The following is an 18,783-nucleotide window of genomic DNA, read 5'->3' on the forward strand; positions in this document are numbered from 1 at the left end:
AGGCTACTATTTATTTTTAGGTTTGAAATTCCTCTCAAATTATGTCGAAGTGGGGTTCCCTCTTTAAAAAAAAACAAAAAAAAAACTTTTTATTTTAAAATTATTTTGCAGTAGAGTTACAAAGATAGTATTGGAAGTTCCCAAAGACTTTCCCCCCTAGTTTTCTTTAACATTTAACATCTTAACATAACTAGGATACTATTATCAAAACTAGGCAGTTAACATTGGTATATACTATTAAACTAAGGATTTTATTTTTATCTCCCGAGTTTTTCCACTACTATCCTTTTTATGTTCCAGGGTCTAATTCAGAATACCATTTTGTATCGGTAAGATGACCACATTAATTACAAGGATGGAGAATGGAGAAGGGCAAAGACAAGGAAATTCATCAGTTAACAGCTATGGGGATTCCAGTTCACATTCCCAAACAAGTGTTGAAACATGTACTCAAATCCCATCCTAGCCACACAGGGCCCTGGGCCCTGTGTAAGTATGCAATTCCTGGGCTCCTAGCCCCAACCAGTCCAGCAGCATTGGCTCTCCTTGGGCTGCTCTCCTGTTCCAGAGCTTCCTGATTTGATGCTCTGCCTTTCTTATTCTGCAGCCAGTCTAGGTTCACTGTAAACATCTTAGGCTTTCCTTCCCTAGATTTCTGTCCTAAAAATACTCTTGGCTGTAGATCTAGTGGACATGTTTTTTCTACTTTTGTCTGCTTTGCTGCTGGTAGTTGTGGAGATGTGTCCCAGAAAACAGTGCCTTTTTTTGCCTGGCATCTGCAACAGCTCAGTAAGCCCTGCTTTTTCAGAGATCTTCAGTCTCAAGAGTTCTTGCTCAACAGTATTTAGTTAATATGTTTTACTAATATTCTCCAATCTTAGTTCTTTTTTTATTTTCCATGACCCTGACATTCTGAATAATAATGGTCAGGTATTCTGTAGAATGTTCCTTGATTGGACTGATGTTGTTTCCTGACTAAACTGAGCTTATGGCTCTTGAGGGAAGAACCCTGCAGAGATGACGTGCCCTTCTTCTTGTGAGACTTTGGGGTGCCTGGCACAATGTGATTTTACTGATGATGTTGACACTGATCACTTGGTGAAGATGGTGTTGGCCTGGTTTCTGCACAGTAAAGTGATTTTCTCTCCATTTCGTTATTCTCTTAGGAAAGAGTCCCTGTCTCCTGCCTTCAGGGGAAAGGGGATTAAGCATCCCCTCTTGAAGGGGAGCATCAAAGAATTGGGATGTGTTAGAACCAGCACAGCATTAGGAGGTGTTTGGAGAATTGCTCTGAGGTGTGCAGATGTCCACCTGACCCTTAACTTTTGACAGTTAACTTAGTATTCATCAAGGGATCTTTCCTGCAGTGATTATCAACTGAGGTACAATTGCCTAATGGTGATTTTCCCCCCCTCCTTTTTTCTATAAGAAAAGTTGTCTGTTATTTATTCAATTGCATATATCCTGTGATAGTGGGAAATACATATTTGGTCTTCATCTCTGTTTCTAAACAACTCAAAATCCTCAGACTCTCTGAAGGTTATTTTTGTATGCTAATGAGTTGACTGATATCTGTGTCCTCTAGGTGGCTTAAGAATGGGGCTGATCACCAGGAACCCCAAGGCAGGATTGGGGGCTGAGACCATCAGCCTTCACTGGCTCTGGGGAAGAGAGAAGAGCTGAAGGGTAGTTGATCCCCAGTGGCCTGTGTGTTCATCAGTTATGCCTATGTAGTAAAGCGTCCATAAAAACCCAGAAGGATAAGATTTGGAGGTTCCAAAAGCCAACTGCAGCTTCCTGGAAGGGAGTGCCATAGAGAGCTCCCTGCCCCTTCTCTTGTGCCTTCCTCTGTGTAATTTTTAATCTCTTATCTTTTATCCTTTATAATAAACTAAACATTAAGTGTTTCCTGGGTTCTGTAAGCCAATCCAGCAAATTAATGGAACCCAAGGAAGGTTGTGGCAACCTGAATTTCTAGCCAGACTGTTAGAGACAAAGGTAAAACAACCCTGGGCTTATGAAGGGGTGAGCAGGGAAAAGGCAAGGGCTGCTGAAAACCACAGGGAGCCTTACCTGATAAGCACCTGGAGGCTCTCTATGCCCGGAATGTGACCTTTCAGCCAAGGTCACATTCCCAGCTGTTTCAGGGTCTTGTCACATTCTATCACGTGGCGTGAACCTTCCCTTATCTCAGCCCCCAATCACCTTGGCAACTAAAACATCAAGACCCTCACAAAGAAAGCTTGCTGAGGGCCTTTTAAAGGGGGCAGGAAACTGAGGCAAAAGCAGGGGGAGTCAGTTTTCTTAAAGTCCCCGACTCTGAGCACCACACCATCCTCTCCTGGAGACAGGTAGGTGGTCAGTCCAGGCAGCTAGTATGCTATCAGTCAAAAGTAAAGAGATGGACCTGGGCAGAGCTCCCTGGAAACCGCTCTGACCCCCGGCAACACTGGAAGGCAGAAGGCCTTCTGTCCCTCTCCTCTCTGAGAGGACCCGCTCTCTCCCTTCTAACAGACTCAGGCCTGTTACCCTGGAAAGCAACAGCTGAGCAGTCTGGGGTTTGGAGAGCTGGCCTACAGGGTCGAGCCCTCAGTCTGAGGCCCGAGGCTCCCTCCAGTAGGCAGCATCAGAATGTTGGATTGGAGGACACCCAGTGGTGTCCACTGCTGATGTAGCCTTGCATACTTGGTAGCAGGAAAAACCGTATGTACCCTGTGTCAGAAACGCGTTGGACATTTACAAGGAACTGAGTTTGAGTTTGTTTTTTCCTCTACAATCCATAGAGTCTTATGGTGATTTTATTCTTCGGGTTCCCTCTTTTAAAAACATGTTTTGTGTGTGTCTGAAATATGGTAACATAATTGTCAGATTGAGTTTTTGTTTCTCTTTTTAAAAATGGAATGAATTTTCTTCTAAAATTTTGTTGATTTCTCCTGTTCAACTTCACACTCCCCCTTCCTATCATATGAAGATTGAATTTTCTGAAAACATTTATTTATAGAAGATTCTTAAAATAAAATTTCAGAATACTAATTTTTAGCCATTGCTCCCTTTTTCTCAGTAGGTTTCTGTGTTTTTTGTTTTTTGTTGTAGACGCTAAAATATATATCAAAAACACCGTGCAGACACCAGAGTCCTGAAATTGTCAGAGAATTTCTTACAGCAATGAAAAGCCACAAGTTGACCAAGTAAGTGAAGACCAGCCGAGTGGACGAGAGGGACACGTGGTGAAAGTGAAGGCTTCCCAGAGCTGCCCTTACTACTATGTGGCTATGATGCCCTGGGATAAGACAGCTAAGAGGTGTACAAGTGCTCCGGAGCAGGACAGAACCTCATGTTTGTCTCAAAGTCCTTCTTGGGGTCCCAGTTCACATGGCCTAACCCTCTACCTCCTCTCAGTGATCAGGCCAGATTGTATTGAAAGGTTCACAGTAAGGTCATTTGATACTTGGGTTGATATGAGGCAAAAGTGCCTATAATGTTCTCTCTGCTCTTGCTGTGTCCTGTTACTTTTGGTCTTTCAGCTTATAAAAATTAACATCACTATAAATCAAGTTTACATGAGAAAAAAACTATTTAAGTTTTCTACACCACCCCAGCACTAATTTTTATCAGTTAAGACTGGGAGGGCTTAACACAGGTATCTCCTATCTTCAAGGGATTGTCTGTCAGGTAAGGTTCCCTGTGGTCTTCAGGGGTCTTCCTGCTCCTCTGCTTACCCATTCATGGCTGACTAGCATATATGGGTGGGGCCTTTAAGGATGTTGGCCTCTAAATACTTTTAGGGTATTTGGGCCTGATTCAGACTGACTGTCTCCTGCTGGGGGAGAGTGAAGTTGGGGGAGGGCCATGGGCAGTCCAGGGTTCCATGTGGGGGTGGGCGGGTGATTGGACAGGGATCCTGCTAGAACAACAATAAGAAGGCAGAAAAGCATTGTTTTCTGCAGACAGCACAGAAGCAATCAGTTTTATCATCCAGTCCCTGGAAACCGTGAAGATAGTAACTCACTGAAGCTTATGGTGGGGTCCAAAATATCATTGATTTTAATACTAGTGCTGATGAATTCCAGTAGCTTTTGTTGTATCGTTCAGGGTAATGGATGATTTTCTTTTGGAGGGACAGTGTAGTGTTATTTCTGGCACACAGTTGCTACACAACCAGTAAACTAAGAATACTCCTCACCTGACCTCTCTCCTTGAAAAGAACTCTGAAGACAAACATCTTGCATGTGTGTATTATATATATTTTATTTTTCATTATAGTAAAATATACATAATACTAACCACTTTAAGTATAATGTTGATGAGTATTATATAGCCAATATCTAGAACTTTCTCATCTTCTGAAACTGAAATTCTGTGTATCTTAAACAGCTCCCCATTTGCTCCTTCCCTCTCCCTGGCAACCTTCATTCTTCTTTCTATTTTTGTGAATTTGACTCCTTCATATAAGTAGAATCATATAGTATTTGTCTTTTTTTTAAAAAAAAATATGAGTATTGTTTAATCTCCCTTATTTTTTCACCATTTTAACTGTTTTTAGGAAGCGTTAGGGGTATTCACACTGTACAGTTTTCACTGCCATCTATCCACAGCACAGTTTCCATCTTTCAAAGCCAGAGTTCTACCTGTTTCAACAGGACCCCTGCCCTCCTAGCCCCTGGCAGCTGTCACTTTGCATCTGTCTCTGCACCTGAGGATCCCTGAGTCCCTCCAGGGAGTGCGTGTGTGCAGTGGTTGTCCTTGTGCCTGGCTTGTTCAGCTTAGTGTTTTCAAGGGGTGTTGTGTTGCTGCTTGTGTGGACACTTTTTTTTTTCTTCAAGGCTGAATGACATTCCGTTATATATAAACCATATCTTGTTTATTCAACATCCAGTGATGTATACTTGTATACATCAACTTCTGTCTATTGTAAATAATGCTCTTAGAAACATGGGTATACAGTTAGCTCCTTAAGATCCTGCTTTCAATCCAGGTGCAGTGGCATTCACCTATAATCTCAAAGTTCAAAGCCAGCCTCAGCAAGTTATTGAATTCCTAAGGAACTTAGCGAGACCCTACATAAAATACAAAAAAGGGGCTGGGGCTCAGTTGTTAAGTACCCCTGGGTTAAATCCCCAGTACCAAAAAAAGATAACCCCATATTTATTTATTTGTTGGTACTAGGGATTGAGCCCAGCAGTTCTTTACCACTGAGCTGTGCCCTCGGTCCTATTTATTTATTTATTTAGTCATGATCCTTCTGCTTCAGCCTCCCAAGTGGCTAGGATTACAGGCACCCAATCTTTATTTTTATGTGGTGCTGAGGATCTAACCCAGTGCTTCACATGTGCAAGAATGAGTCACATCTTCCTGGTTGGGATAATTTTAAGTAGTGTCCTGGGCATTTAAAATATTATATTTAAGTAGTTGAGTCTCTGACTTCTGTTAAGCCTCTGGTCGATGTTATTCTTCCTATTGGAGTGAGCAGTCAGCCCACTTAGGCTCAGACCTCAGGCCAGTCTACCTTCCAAGGGCAAGGATTACCGCATCTGCTCAGTTTCTGAAGTCTGGGCTGGTTTGATTTGCTCAGTGGCAGTGTGTTTTCTCTGCTGGTGTGGTTGTCACTGGGGCTGCCCTTGGGGTGCAGCAGGGAGAGAGCAAAGAAAGGGAAATGGGGCACTTTGCACCTGAAGGTCTCTTCCTGCTGCTGTTTCTCTGCTGGGGAGTTGCCCTTGAGTTAGGAAATTCATCTGGATTTTCACATCAGATTTCTCTTGAAGTTTTCTTAACTACCTGTGAGCCACCCTAGGTCCAAGGACCTAAGAGGAGTGTGGGTAAGAAATTCCATACTCTCCCCAGTTGTTCTTTATCTGTTGTTTCCCTCAATCCACCTGCTTTGGCTTGCTTTACAGAGTCCTCAGGCTATTGCTTTTATATTCTGTCCAGAGATTTTCAGTGTAATCAGTGGAGAGACAGGCCTTAGTGGGCTTATATCATCTTGTCTACAAATTTTTTTTTGTCAGTACTGGGGATTGAACCCAGGGCCTTGCATGTAAATGCTAGGTAAGCACTTCACCATTGACCCACATCTCCAGCCATTTTTTTTCCGTTGCCCCCCCCACCCCTACCCCTCCTTTCCCTTTTCATAGGGTCTTGCTTAAATTGCCCAGACTGACCTTAAACTCAAGATCCTCTTGTCTCAGTCTCCTGAATAGCTGGGATTGCTGGCATGCACCACAGCACTCACTTTACAATAGAAATCTAAAAATAAAAAATAAAGGTATTGTGTTAAAAAAAAAAAAAAAAAAAAGAGTTCAGTGGTAGTGGGGACACAGTGAAGAGATATTGCAGGGTCAGAATTTATGCTTATTTTGTTTGGAAGAAGTGGCAATAGCTTTGTTATAAAGAAGTCAACCAGATGCAGGTGAGGAAATGTTTCCTCAGCAGGGGGAGAACCCCGAGCTGAGTAAGACATGGACTCAGAAGGTAGCTGAGTGACTTCTTCCAGTGTGGGTAGTTTGGGTAAATGGGATATGCGCTCTTAGGAAGAAGTTGGAAACAGTGGAAATAAGTTGGGCTATAGAGATGGTGAGAGAGTTTCTTCTGAGCCTGTAGCACGCAGGTCTGTGGTTTTACTCCAGCAGTGCACAGCTTTGTGGTATGGGACAGGAATTTCCTTGGTTGGCCCAGAGTTGGGGGGTCTTTCAGAGTGTGGCATTGAGCTTTTCCAGGAGTTCAGAGCCTGGCAGAAAAAGGACAGTTGGAACTGCATTCTGCTGCTTTGGCTGATTGGGAGAGGAGATACTCTTTTGTTCCGCTATACCTTTTTTCTGTTCCTATTCTTTTTTTTAAATCCATACTGTTGTTTGGTTGCAAAACAAGAAATTCAGAAAAGCCACCGTAGTTTTGTTTTGCACGAGGGCTCAGATTCCATTTCACCTGGGCCTTCAGCACTGCCTCTGGTCTTCTCTCAGGGCCTCACCTTACCAGATTCTCTGCAGCATCTGGTCCATGTTGTCTTTCACTCCCAGCCCTCCCGGGGTCGCTTCACTTGCGCTTCCCTAGAGGTGGTCCAGAAAGCAGTCACACCTTTCAGAGCCCCTCTCCATGTTCCTGTGATCTTGGTGGAGCACCAGCCCGCAGTCATTCTTCAGTCCCTACAACCCAGTTGTCAACACCACTGTCATCAGTGAACTGCTTACATAGACCGCCAGTGACCTGTTTGGGCAAATTCAGTGACTTCTGCACTATTAACCTCCTTACTTCCCTGTAGCACTTAACATTGCTGGTGATCCCTCTCCTTGATATGTCCTCTCTGGGCTTCCCTGACACCATCCCAGGTTGTCTTCTCTCCTGTCCCTGAAGTGGAGGTGTTCTGTGCTGCTCTGCCCTGGGTCTTCATCTGCTCCACAGTTGGTCACAGTGTGGTTTCACTTATTAACTTTCTTTGCATGTCTAGCTCTGGTCTTTTTTTTTTTAGTTAATTCTAGACCAGATTTGATAAACTCTTTTTCAGACACTTATTCATAATAGTCATTAAACTTCTGCAAACGCAGTTTTAAATAATTTTTTTCCCAAGCATTGAGGCTAACCTCGACTCTCCTGCTTCCTTCACCCTGCCTCATCCCCACTCTTGCTAGGCAGGTGGCAGATCTGGATGATTCTTCCTGAGGGTGACCAGGAGCATTTTGTGTGTCAGGTTCTCACTGCCATTCCTCCTGCTGCTACTGCTGGGTTCACAATCTCACCTTCTCACCTGGGAGTCTTCCATTGGTTTCTGCATTTGTCCTGGAACTGCTGCCAGCACCAGCCAGAGTGCGGTGTTCCTTTCCTTGGTTGCCGCTCAGTTCTACAAAGTAGCGTCCAGCCTCAGTCTCGTACATTCCTAGCAGCCTAAAACTCTGAAAACTCTTACTGTTCTGGGTGTTCACCTTTGTTCTTGCTCTTCCATCTCTTTAGCCTAGAAAATCCTTCAGGGCCCCATGCAAAGGTCATCTGTTTTGTGAGGTCCCCTTTTTGAGTCTAGAGTCAGTGAGGGATTAGGAGGAGAGCAGGACTATAGCTGCCTTAGGAATGGCCACCTTTACAGAAGCACTGTTGTGGGACGGCCTCTTGAAGAACGCATTCCCTGTTGTCACATTTCTGCCGGAGTCAGAGGTCCGGAGCTTGAGCTTTCATGCAGAGCCCAGCTCTTCCTGTACTAGCTGTGTACCTCGGACAGGTTATTTCCTGTCTCGGCCTCAGTTGAGTCCAAGGGTTAAATGTGATAGCCACGTGGAAACAAGCAATAGACGGTTGCTGCTGACACACTCAGTAGGAGATTATCAGCCCTCATGACCCTCTCCTGAGTGCTAAGCTCTGTTACCAACCCTGTTTCACCCGTGGTGGACTGGATCCAGGACACTGAGTGACTTACACTGCTTCTCCCAGCATGTGGCTGCAGGAGTGACGACTTGTCTTCTCACTCACAGTGTGTCTGAGTGCAGGGAACCTTGCCAAACTGAATCGCAAGATGGGTCTGAATCTCCAGAATTGGAGAGGGGGAACTTTAGAAATTACCCCTGTGCAGGGGTGGCAATTAAAGTCCCCTTTCTTTTGAAGCCCCTTCACCTTTTCAACCCCACCAGCAGTAGCTGTGTGTGCCTTTGTGACAGAAGAGACATGTTCTCTTTCACCCTTTTCTGAAATTTTTATTTTGGAAATTTTCATATATTCATCTTCTTTCCCCCAAATGGCTTATAACCTCTTTATAGTTTTGTGTATTAATTTGTCCCTTTACAGTCCGTTTTTTTGTTGTTGTTGTTGTTGTTGTTGTTGTTATGTTTTTTTTCCTAAGATAGCAGATCAAATCTGAGTAACATTTTGTCTTATTCTCAAAAAGATATTTTCAACCATCTCTAAGTAATGACCAACCAATATATTTGTTTATTTTCTTTAAATTGGATTAAGAAAGTACTATTTTCTTCACGTTTTCTAGATGAAGATTACTATGTCAAATGTGGTTTTTAAAACCATACCTTTCCTGTCGCTGCATTTCTTGTCATCCCTTCTCTCTGCCTTTTAGGGCCCTGGAACACACCTATGCCTGCACTTTCCTGTTCCCTTCTCTCATTTTACAGCTGAACCAACAGGGGGCCTCCTTACAGTGTGTCTCAGTTCACGTCTGACCAAGCCCGGGGTATAAGAGTCTAAATGCTCTGTGCTTTCTCCTGACAGGGCTGAAAAGCTGCAGCTGCTGAATCACAGGCCTGTGACTGCTGTTGAGATCCAGCTGGTGAGTGAGAATCTTGGGCTCCAGAGTGTTTTCTGGGTCTGAAATCTGGAAGGGCTAAGCAGGAACTGCAGTTGTTTTGAAGAGGCTGCCCAGTCCCCGTTTTGTAAGAGAAAAGCGACCTCACCAGTTTGATCCTAGTTAGAATAGACTCAGGGAAAGTGCAGGAATTGGAGGAGGTTTGATTTCTCCCATGGAGTTTGGCAGCTATTTGCGGTTGTGTTCTGGGCCATTCTGGCCATTGTTTCCCTGCAGTGGTTATCATCGGCCAGATGTTGCATGAAAACATTAAACTCTGCCTAGTGGAGGTTATCTCCCCCTGTCCCTCCTTTCCTGGTTAGTGGTACATGTGTACGTTTTCCCACACACTCATCTTCTCTCCTGGCCTCATCTCTTGAGCCAGAAACCTGGAAGTCATCTCTCCCCTCATCTCACATTCAGTGAGTCCCCTCTGCTGTTGCTCCCACCTCCCACCTGCCTGTTCTTTCTTCTCTCCCTGCTTCATGGCATTGATTTCTGTTATTGTTTCTTAGCCCTCCTCTTGCAGTTGTCCTCCCCCATTCTCCCTGCCTCCTATGTGGTCCCCTGCAGTTCCTTCCTCTGTGCCACGATCATAGATCATCTTTTAAGCCACAAGTGTGATTGCATTTCTCTGCACAGAGCTATTTGGTGGAGCCAGCATTTGTAAATTACACATCGGGAATTTGCTTTAGAACTGGGGAGGGCGGCCAGATTGGGAGCCCCGAGGTGGTACGAGGAGACTGTGAGAATGAAGTCCAGTGATAAAGGAGTGACTGATCTGCTGGTACACCAAAGCAGCTTCCTTCTGGGCATGGCTGCATGCTTCAGTAAGCTACAGGTACTGAGCAGAGTCTCTGACCATCATTATAAAAACTTCAGTCTAGAGAGTTAATACAACAGCAGTAAAGCCATTTCTGCTAGGCGGGTGACGCATGCCTTTAATCCCAGTGGCTTAGGAGGCTGAGGCAAGAGGATTGTAAATTCAAAGCCAGCCTTAGCAAAAGCCAAACAACTCAGTGAGACCCTGTCTCTGAATAAAATACAAAATAGGGCTGGGGATGTGGCTCAGTGGTTGAGTGCCCCTGAATTCAATCCGTGGTACCCTCCCCTCCAAAAAAAGAATAAAGCCATTTCCAAAGTTACTTTTATAGAAGTACTCAGCTTTTTGTGAAATTCTCCATAGAAAAGTATGAAAGAAAATGATTAAAAAAATGAAAACAAACAAACAAAAAAAAACCCTATGTTCTCTGGATTCTCTTGTTGCAGTTTTTCTTCAGAATTTTGACTAAAACCCTCATTGTCTTCCCAGAGTTGTTTCTGTTCTTCAACATGTGCCCAAAAATAAATTAGAAAAATTCCTTCCATTAGCATGCCTTTCTGGATGAATTGGCCTTTAGGCTAAATAGAGGTAATTTTTTTAAAGTATCCTCATTATTCTGATACTTTAGACTGTTAGGAGATTCAATTTACAGGACAGAAAAAAACAAAACAGTAAGAAACTAATCCCTGCCCCTCAGGGTCACAGATCACATGTCCTGTCTCCTCCAGCTTTAACCAGCAGCACATGGTACTCAGGCTGAAGACAGATGGAGAAGAGGAAGACTGCATGACCTCATCCCAGAGTCCATAGAAAGTTCTGTCATTAGTTGGTTAGATTAGCTGGACTTAGTGCCCTCACCCTTGTGTAGGAAAGGACAGAGTTCTCTCCACTTAGCCCAGAGGTTTGGAGTGTGGCCAGTTAGGTCTCATTCAGAACCTCCCCTTGGTTCCTCCAAGCCATGTACTTTTGACCCGTGTATTAATCAGGGTTCTGGAGAGAGAGATGAAAGGATTTGGAGAGTAGGTCAAGTGATTATGGAGGCCTAGAAGTTTCACAGACCTGGGGTACCAGCAACGTGGCTCAGTCCATATATGAAGGCCTCAGAACCAGGGAAGCTGATCAGGTGACTCGGAGACTGAAGGCTGAGAATCCAGGGTCTGCTGGTGTGAGTCCTGAGGTCCAGAGACCACAGGACCTGGAGTTCTGATGTCCAAGGATAGGAGAAGACTGTCCCAGCTTCAGGAGGGAGAGTCCATGGCGTCCCCAGCCAGCTGGATGGTGTTTACCGACCTCAAAGGTGGATTTCCCCCTCCACCCACCAGCTCATACACCAGTCTTCCAGGAGCACCCTCACAGACATGACCAGAGCAGTGCCTTGCCAGTCCTCTAGTCAAGTTGACCCCTGAAGTCAGCTGACACAGCTGGAGAGAAGAAAGTCTCTTCCTTCCTCAGAGAGGTGGGCCTCGATCAAAACTCTTTCTGAGCAGTTGGACCGCTGCATAGCCAGATTCCTCCCATCCTAGGGTCTAGCTGCAGAAGGTAGCAGGTCATTTGCCAGGGCCTCTAGCCACATTTCCTCACTACAGAAGGATGAGAAGGGAGGCATTCACAGTGGAAATGCAAGGACTGGAGACTTTCTCTGTGTTGAACTCAGCACTATGGGTTCTTCCTTGGTCCAGAAAGTATCCTGGCTCCCAGTGCTTGTTGGTATTGGGTTGGGAGCAGGCATCTTGGAAGCTGAGACTCACTGGTCTGGTTGTGCCTTGACAGTGGCTTTGACATTCTGGTGACTGCCTGTGGCTGGGTCTGTGGGAAGTGGGGCTGTCTCATGGCTTCTAGCACTCCCTGCCCGGCTTAGAGACACTGATGCGCCTTCTCTTTGCTTTGGTTTTACCTTGGAGAAAGCTGCAGCTGGAGAAGGTAGTCAGCTGTTGTTAACATAGCGAGAAGTGACTGTTGGGGCCACAGGTTGGGTGTTCCTTATCCAAGATGCTTGGGACCACAGTGTTTTTCCTTTTGGAATATTTGTGTTTATGTGATGATACCCTGGGGACAGGCCCGCATCTTCACCCAGGCTGTTCACGCTTCATAGCACCCTGTGCTTTGTCTTTGCTGAGCCTCCATTGTAACTACAGGCTGTCACGTGCAGTCAGTGCAGGCTTTTCCACTGGAGGTGTCATGTTGGCACTCAGAAAGGGTTGGATTTTAGGGCATTTCAGGTTTCAGGTAAGTTTCACTCTAATTAGGGTTTCACTTGTTTTGAGGAAAGGAATGCATTAGGCTTGGCACCTTAAAATGAGAAACAGCCATGTTTGAAGTCCCAGCCCAGTTGGACAGACCTTGGGGATTAATATAATCATTTTATATAATAAAAATTTATCATGACCCATCTGCCATTACTTTGGATAGCTAACTTAATTTGCCTTTATATTCTGAACAACTGGAAACCCTTGATATCAGAGAATATTAGTGTGCTGCTTTGTGCTTCCTTATTCAGGCTGTGTTTCTCTGTGTTGGAAGGAAAAAGTGAGGCATGGTGTAGCTATCATTTATTTCACTGATCCAAGAGCTGTTAATACATTTCTTTCTAAAACTTCTTTGTGTATATTTTATTTAGCTCAATGCAGCTTAGGATTTCTTCTTGTGACTGGGAATCTTGGACTGGGAAAAAAAAAAGTTTTCTGACTCTGATGACCCCTGGGGTTTGGGTGCTGGCAGAAGCTTCTGGTCTTACCAGGTTTGCCATTTTGCTGATAAACACAGCTAGGTGACACCTGATCAGAGTTGCATGTGCCAAGCCAGAGACGAGGATGGAAGAAGGTGGCCTCTCTGGTTTTCTAAAGAAGAAGGCCCCCAGAGGACACATAGCCAGACTTTCAAACCAGTGGACTGTAGTCTGTGTACAGCATCTTTGAGAGAGGAAAATGGTTAACCTCCTGTGGAGGCCATGGCATTCTAGACTGAGCTGCCATTTAGCACCAGAAGACCTATGCCTACTGAGGCCCAGGTGAAGTTTTCCTTAGAAAAAACTCCCATGTTCTGACTGTGTGCAGGGCTTTGGAGAAACACTGGTGTCTGTAATTGGAGCAGGGCCTCCTACACAGGGAAGCACTGTAAACTATTGGGAGGCTCTTTCTCAGCTGTTCAGACCAATGGCTTTACACCTGGAGACATTCTTTTGTTGTAAAATAAATAATCAAATTGTGTAGCTCCCTGCTTCCCTCATTCTTTGGGGGAGTCTATATTTGATTACTGCTGTCACAGGACCTAATTTTGCATGTCTAGTTTTAAAAATGCATTTTTGAACTGGGCATGGTGGAACACACCTGTAATTCTAGCTACTGAGGCAGGAGGATCGCAAGTTCAAGGTCAGCCTGGGAAAATCACACCCTTTCTCGAAATTAAAAAATAAAAAGAGCTGAGGATGTAGCTCAGTAGTAAAGCACTCTGGGTTCAATTTCCAATACAACAAAAATAGATAAAGGATGGGCTGGGGTTGTGACTCAGTGGCAGAGCACTTGCCTAGCACATGAGAGGCACTTGGGGGTTCCATCCTCAGTACCATATAAAAATAAATAAAATACAGGTATGGTGTTCATCTACTAAAAACCAAATATTTGGAAAATATGTATTTTTGAGGATTGTTTTTGATCAGCAAAGAAGTTGTATTTTACTGAGCCACTGAATCTTCAGAAAATGTCATTGTATTTCACTACATGAAGGGAAGTAGCCGCCATTGGTTTGCTCAGGATCTTTCCCACTGTGATACCAGGGACAATTTTCTAGTTGCAGAGAAGCTGTTTGGATGCTTTGTCAGGAGAGAGTGGTGTGCTCTTGGACTTCTCTAATTTTTGTGCTAGCATCTTAAAATAGGACAGTCAGACAGAGGTTCTCTGAGGACTGTAAGCCTTATTTTACTTAAATCTGCCAGGATTTCTTTCTGGAATTCCTTTGGTACCTGTTGCCAGGTTTCAAGAGATTGCTGTGATACATACCGTAGCACAGGCCCTCAGTCGGGAAGGTGGAGTCGAGAAAGGTGTGATGACAGATGGTCCAGGCCCCCTTGTGTACAGATTCTGTTCAAGATCCAAACCATCATGTGAAGAGTGTGAGGTGGTGGGCACTAGACTTGCGTGGGCGTGGCTTCAGATTCCAGTTCTGCCCCTGGCTAGGATTGCTGTGAGGGTTAAAAGAAGATAGTAGTCTTCATGCACAATGTGCATCCCCAGGTACATGGGAGACCCCCCAAGGGATCTCCTGAGTGCTAGTAAGAATTAGGAGAAAGAGGAGTTGTAGATACAGTTGATCAAGGTACAGATGTGTTTATAAAGTGCTGTTTCACTCCCCAGAGGTGGATTTTCTTTGCACAAAAAAACATTCATATCTGTATGTGGAAGTGGATGAATATAGAATGATTAGGTTTTTTTGGGTTTTTGAGTTTTTGTGTTTTTTTTTTTAAGATGGACATAATATCTTTCCTTTATTTATTTTTTTATGTGGTGCTGAGGATTGAACCCAGTGCCTCACATGTGTGAGGCAAGCATTCTACCACTGAGCCCTTGATTAGGTTTTTTTGTTTGTTTGTTTTTGTTTTAATATGGTCCTGCAAGTTGCAGTTTGAGCATTTGCTCTGACATGTCCTGGGATTTGACGTGGCTTTGCCCTACCCTGGAGCCTAGATGAAGAGGCTCCTGGGGACCAGGTGGCTCAGGACCCTGATGCTGAACTCTGGGCAGGGTGGGGCAGGATGGCTAGGCTCACTGTGATTCATGAAGATTTTCTTTCTTGGGCAGATGGTGGAAGAGAGTGAAGAGCGGCTCACGGAGGAGCAGATTGAAGCTCTTCTCCACACTGTCATGAGCATTCTGCCTGCAGGGCCAGAGGCTGAGCAGACGAAGAATGCCAGTAGCGATGCAGCAATGGATGAAGAGGACCCAGCATAGAGGAGCCCGGTGGCCATTTCCTGGACATACAAAGGATTGCTTATTTGACTTTACCCTCTATCCCAATAGGCCCAATTTCATGGTTAGTTGGGGGGGAAAAATCACAAAAATAAGCTGAAAAGAAATGTTTGTGCCTCAGGGAGAAGAAACATGGTAGAGGCAGCTGAGGTTGTCAGGGCAGAGAGCTGAAGAGGGGAGAACAATGACTGGACCTCTCTGTGGTAGGAATACTTCCTCTGTAGCCTTTGCCACAGCTGTGGGAGGTCTGTATACACAGATGGCAAAATGCTCTTGCCTTTGATGGGCTCTGTCTTAATGAATTTCATCTGCTTCCCTAGGAACTTCCCAAGTCCTAAGCTAAGTGTGCTGTTGGGATGTGAGCTGAACTGTGAGACAATTAGCTGGCTCAAGACTCCAAGAGCAGCACATAGTGGCTCTAGATTAAAATGAACCACAAAGTTGGCTCACCTTAAAGGAACTTCCTTGAGAGCAGAGATAAGAAAAAGAGATAAGACTGTGTCCAGCCTGCCCTTCTCAGGTTTTCTAAATGCCCCTTTCTTTTGCCCAAACAGACTTTGTTTACTGACCTACTGAGTCTTGAATGTTAGAGACCAACTCATTCCAATTCAAGGTAGAAACTCTAAACAGTATGACAGTGGCAACAGGAATACTGTGTTGGCTGTCTTTCTGAGTCAGCAGCCCAGGCCACACAGTGCCTGTTGAGACCAGGTGAGCTTTGTTTGCATGATGGGCAAGTCATTTACATCTTTAAAAGGGGCACAGTTATGTAGCTCTCTTGTGTGAACAGATCATGTAAAAACTGGAGGTTGAAAAAATAAACCAGAAGATGATTAATAAGAGTTTGGATTTGCTTTTCATTGCAAGTTTGCATCAGTTTTTTAATGTAAAATATTAAGATAATTACAGTCAAGACATTTTAAGTGTTCTTTGGAAAGTTTATTTGTTCCAAGTATGCGATTGCCTTAAATCCTAGGAGTCTTGCTTAAAGTCTGATTTCTTGCACTCACTGGTCCCTGTTTGGGGAAGAAAATGCCCATAAAATTAATTTTCCAAATTGGTACTCATTTTGTTTAAAAATTACTTCAAGAGTTTATATTGTTACAGATTGAAAAAGTAAAATATGATTTAAAGGACAAAATGTGATTTTTCAAAAAAGGTTGAATCTGTTCTATTTTCTTTATTGGATTTCAAGAAAATTTTCTCTATATATTTGGGGCCTGAATTTAGCCTCAGCAATTAGTCTCTGGAAGACTTAACCTTTATCAGAACATATCTAACATACATGAGAAATACATACACCCTAATGTATATATTCCTGCCATGTTAAATGTTTCAGAAATAAGGTCATTTTATATAAGAGAACCAGGATCACATCTGGGGATCGGAGCTTCCTTTTCATTTTGTATCTTTCTGTATTGTTTTAATTTTTGGCTATGTGTCTGTTTTAGTCTTTTAAAAAAAAAAAAAATGTCCATTTGCTTGTTGCTCTTGGAATTGACAGTTGAATTTTCCTGAATAGAGGCTGAACCCAGCCCAGGCACTCTTGCCTTCTGGGAGGAGCTTGGAAGACTGCAGCATCTGACCAGGCCAGTGTCTGGCCTAGTGGCTGTCATTGGATGTTACGTGTGTAGATCTCTTTCATTATTCTTGACTTGTGTCGTCTTCTTACTTAGTTTGCTGGACAGAGTAAAGGAGATTTGTATTTGTAATGCCGCCAGCCTCAGCAACTTATTGAGACCCTGTCTTTAAAAAATAAAAAAGACTGGGGATGTAGCTGAGTGTTAAAGTGCCTCTGGTTTCAGTCACCAGTACCAACAAAAAAAGGGCAGAAAGCAAGAAAAAGATTATTCAAAACTGTCTCCTCAGAAAAAAAACTATGGATTCCAGAAAGCAATGAAATGATGTATTTAAGAAACTAAAATAAAAAAACTGTCAACCAAGAAAATTTTGTACCTGAAAGTCTCCTTCAAATAAGGAAGAACTACCTCAAACCAATTAGAATGGCTAATCTTAAACAACAATAGCAAAAAGGTATGGAGAAACTGAAACCTTTGTGTACTGCTGGTGGCAATGTGAAATGGCATAGCTGCTCTGAGAGGCAATATGACAGTTCATCAGAAAATTAAAAGAGAAGCACCATATGCTATTCCATTTCTTGGTGTATATGCAAAAGAATTGAGAGCGGAGTCTTGAGATATCTGTCATAACCATGTTCACAGCAACATTGTTCACACCTGTGAAACAGTCCAGCTGTCTATTGATGGGTGCACCAGTGAGCCAGATGTGTCACACACGCTCAGTGGAATGTTACTTAAACTTGAGAAAGAGGGAAATTCTTACATTCTGTGACATGGAATGAGAACATCATACTGAGTTAGCCAGCCATAATAGGAAAAACACTATGATTTAAAAATTTATTTTTTAATATTTATTATTTTTTAGTTGTAGTTGGACACAATATCTTTTTAGCCTCACACGTGCTAGGCAAGCACTCTACTGCTGAGCCACAATCCCAGCCCCGGAAAATATTATGAGTCCACCTTCATGTGGTACTTAGTGTAGTCAGAATCATAGAAACAATAACTAACATGGCGGTTGCCAAGAACTTGGGGGAGGAAGGAATGGGGAGACATTGTTTGCTGGTGTGGAGTTTCAGATTTCACCAAATGAAAAGTTATGGAAAGGTATGATAGTGTGCTGAGAGCCACGGCTGAGTCTGTATGCCCCCTGGCATTTTGCCAACAGTATTGGTTGACAGGTGAGGCATTACTATCTGCCTCAGCTGCTACTTTGGAGTTCTCGGGCTACTTTGGAGTTCTCGTGGGGATTCCCCGAGAGTTCCCATTGGTTTGGGAAGTGCAGGAGGAGGGATTTCAGGGAGAGATATTTCTGGCTGCGGGTTCCTGGAGGAGCCGCGTGGTGTTCGGGAGAATTCCCCGGGAGCGTGGATGAAGTGTTTTCTTGCAGTTCAAAAATAAAGTTTGTTCCTGCTTCAGTGGCTCGTGATTTGTGCCCAGCCAGACTGCGGCAATAGTGATGTTTCCCAACAGTTGGCATGTGTTTAACATCTCTGAACTAGACACTTAATGGCTAGGATGATAAGTTTTTATGTGTGCTTTACTACAACAAGAAATATAAGAGATTGTTATAACTTCAGGATATTATATATAATCGCCCATGGTAACCATGAAGAAAATAGCTATAATGTATACAAATGGAAATGAGAAGCTAGTTAAAACATATGGTAACAAACTTAACTGAACAAAAAAGAAGGTAGTAATGGAGGAAATGAACAAAAACAATACATATAAAAATAGTAAAATGGCAAAAATAAGTCATTTCCTATCAGCACTTACTTTAAATGTAAATGGATTAAATTCTCCAATCAAAAGGCAAAAGTTGACAGGATAGATTTAGAAAACATGATCCAATGATATGCTATCACCAAGAGATTCACTTCAGATCTAACACACAAATAGGTTGGAAGTGAATGGGTAAAAAATATATATTTCTTGGAAATAGTAACCGAAAGAGAGCAGAAGTGAATATAGTAATATCAAACAAAATATTCTAAATTTTAAATAAGAAGTTTACAATAAACAAAATGCTTTGTAAATAGTTTTAAAAAAAGATATTGAAAGGTTCAACATGGCAAGAATATTTAACAATAATTATATGTTTACATCTGTAAAAATAGCCCATCCAAATACATGAGGCTAAAATTG

At 43.3% G+C, this 18,783-nt stretch overlaps 1 protein-coding gene across 1 annotated transcript in view; it reads left to right on the plus strand.

The window, feature by feature from the left end:
- Positions 1–15,895, plus strand: part of Crcp (CGRP receptor component) — a 29,680-nt gene extending 13,785 nt beyond the window's left edge. Inside the window, exons 4-6 of the mRNA XM_076839938.1 lie at positions 3,094–3,188; positions 9,199–9,256; positions 14,888–15,895. Of these exons, the coding sequence (XP_076696053.1) occupies positions 3,094–3,188; positions 9,199–9,256; positions 14,888–15,037 (303 nt within the window). The 3' untranslated portion in view covers positions 15,038–15,895. The remainder of the gene's footprint in view (positions 1–3,093; positions 3,189–9,198; positions 9,257–14,887) is intronic.
- Positions 15,896–18,783: the final 2,888 nt, after the last annotated feature.

This window comes from Callospermophilus lateralis, chromosome 19 (assembly GCF_048772815.1).
Source record: "Callospermophilus lateralis isolate mCalLat2 chromosome 19, mCalLat2.hap1, whole genome shotgun sequence".
NCBI classification, from domain to species: domain Eukaryota; kingdom Metazoa; phylum Chordata; class Mammalia; order Rodentia; family Sciuridae; genus Callospermophilus; species Callospermophilus lateralis.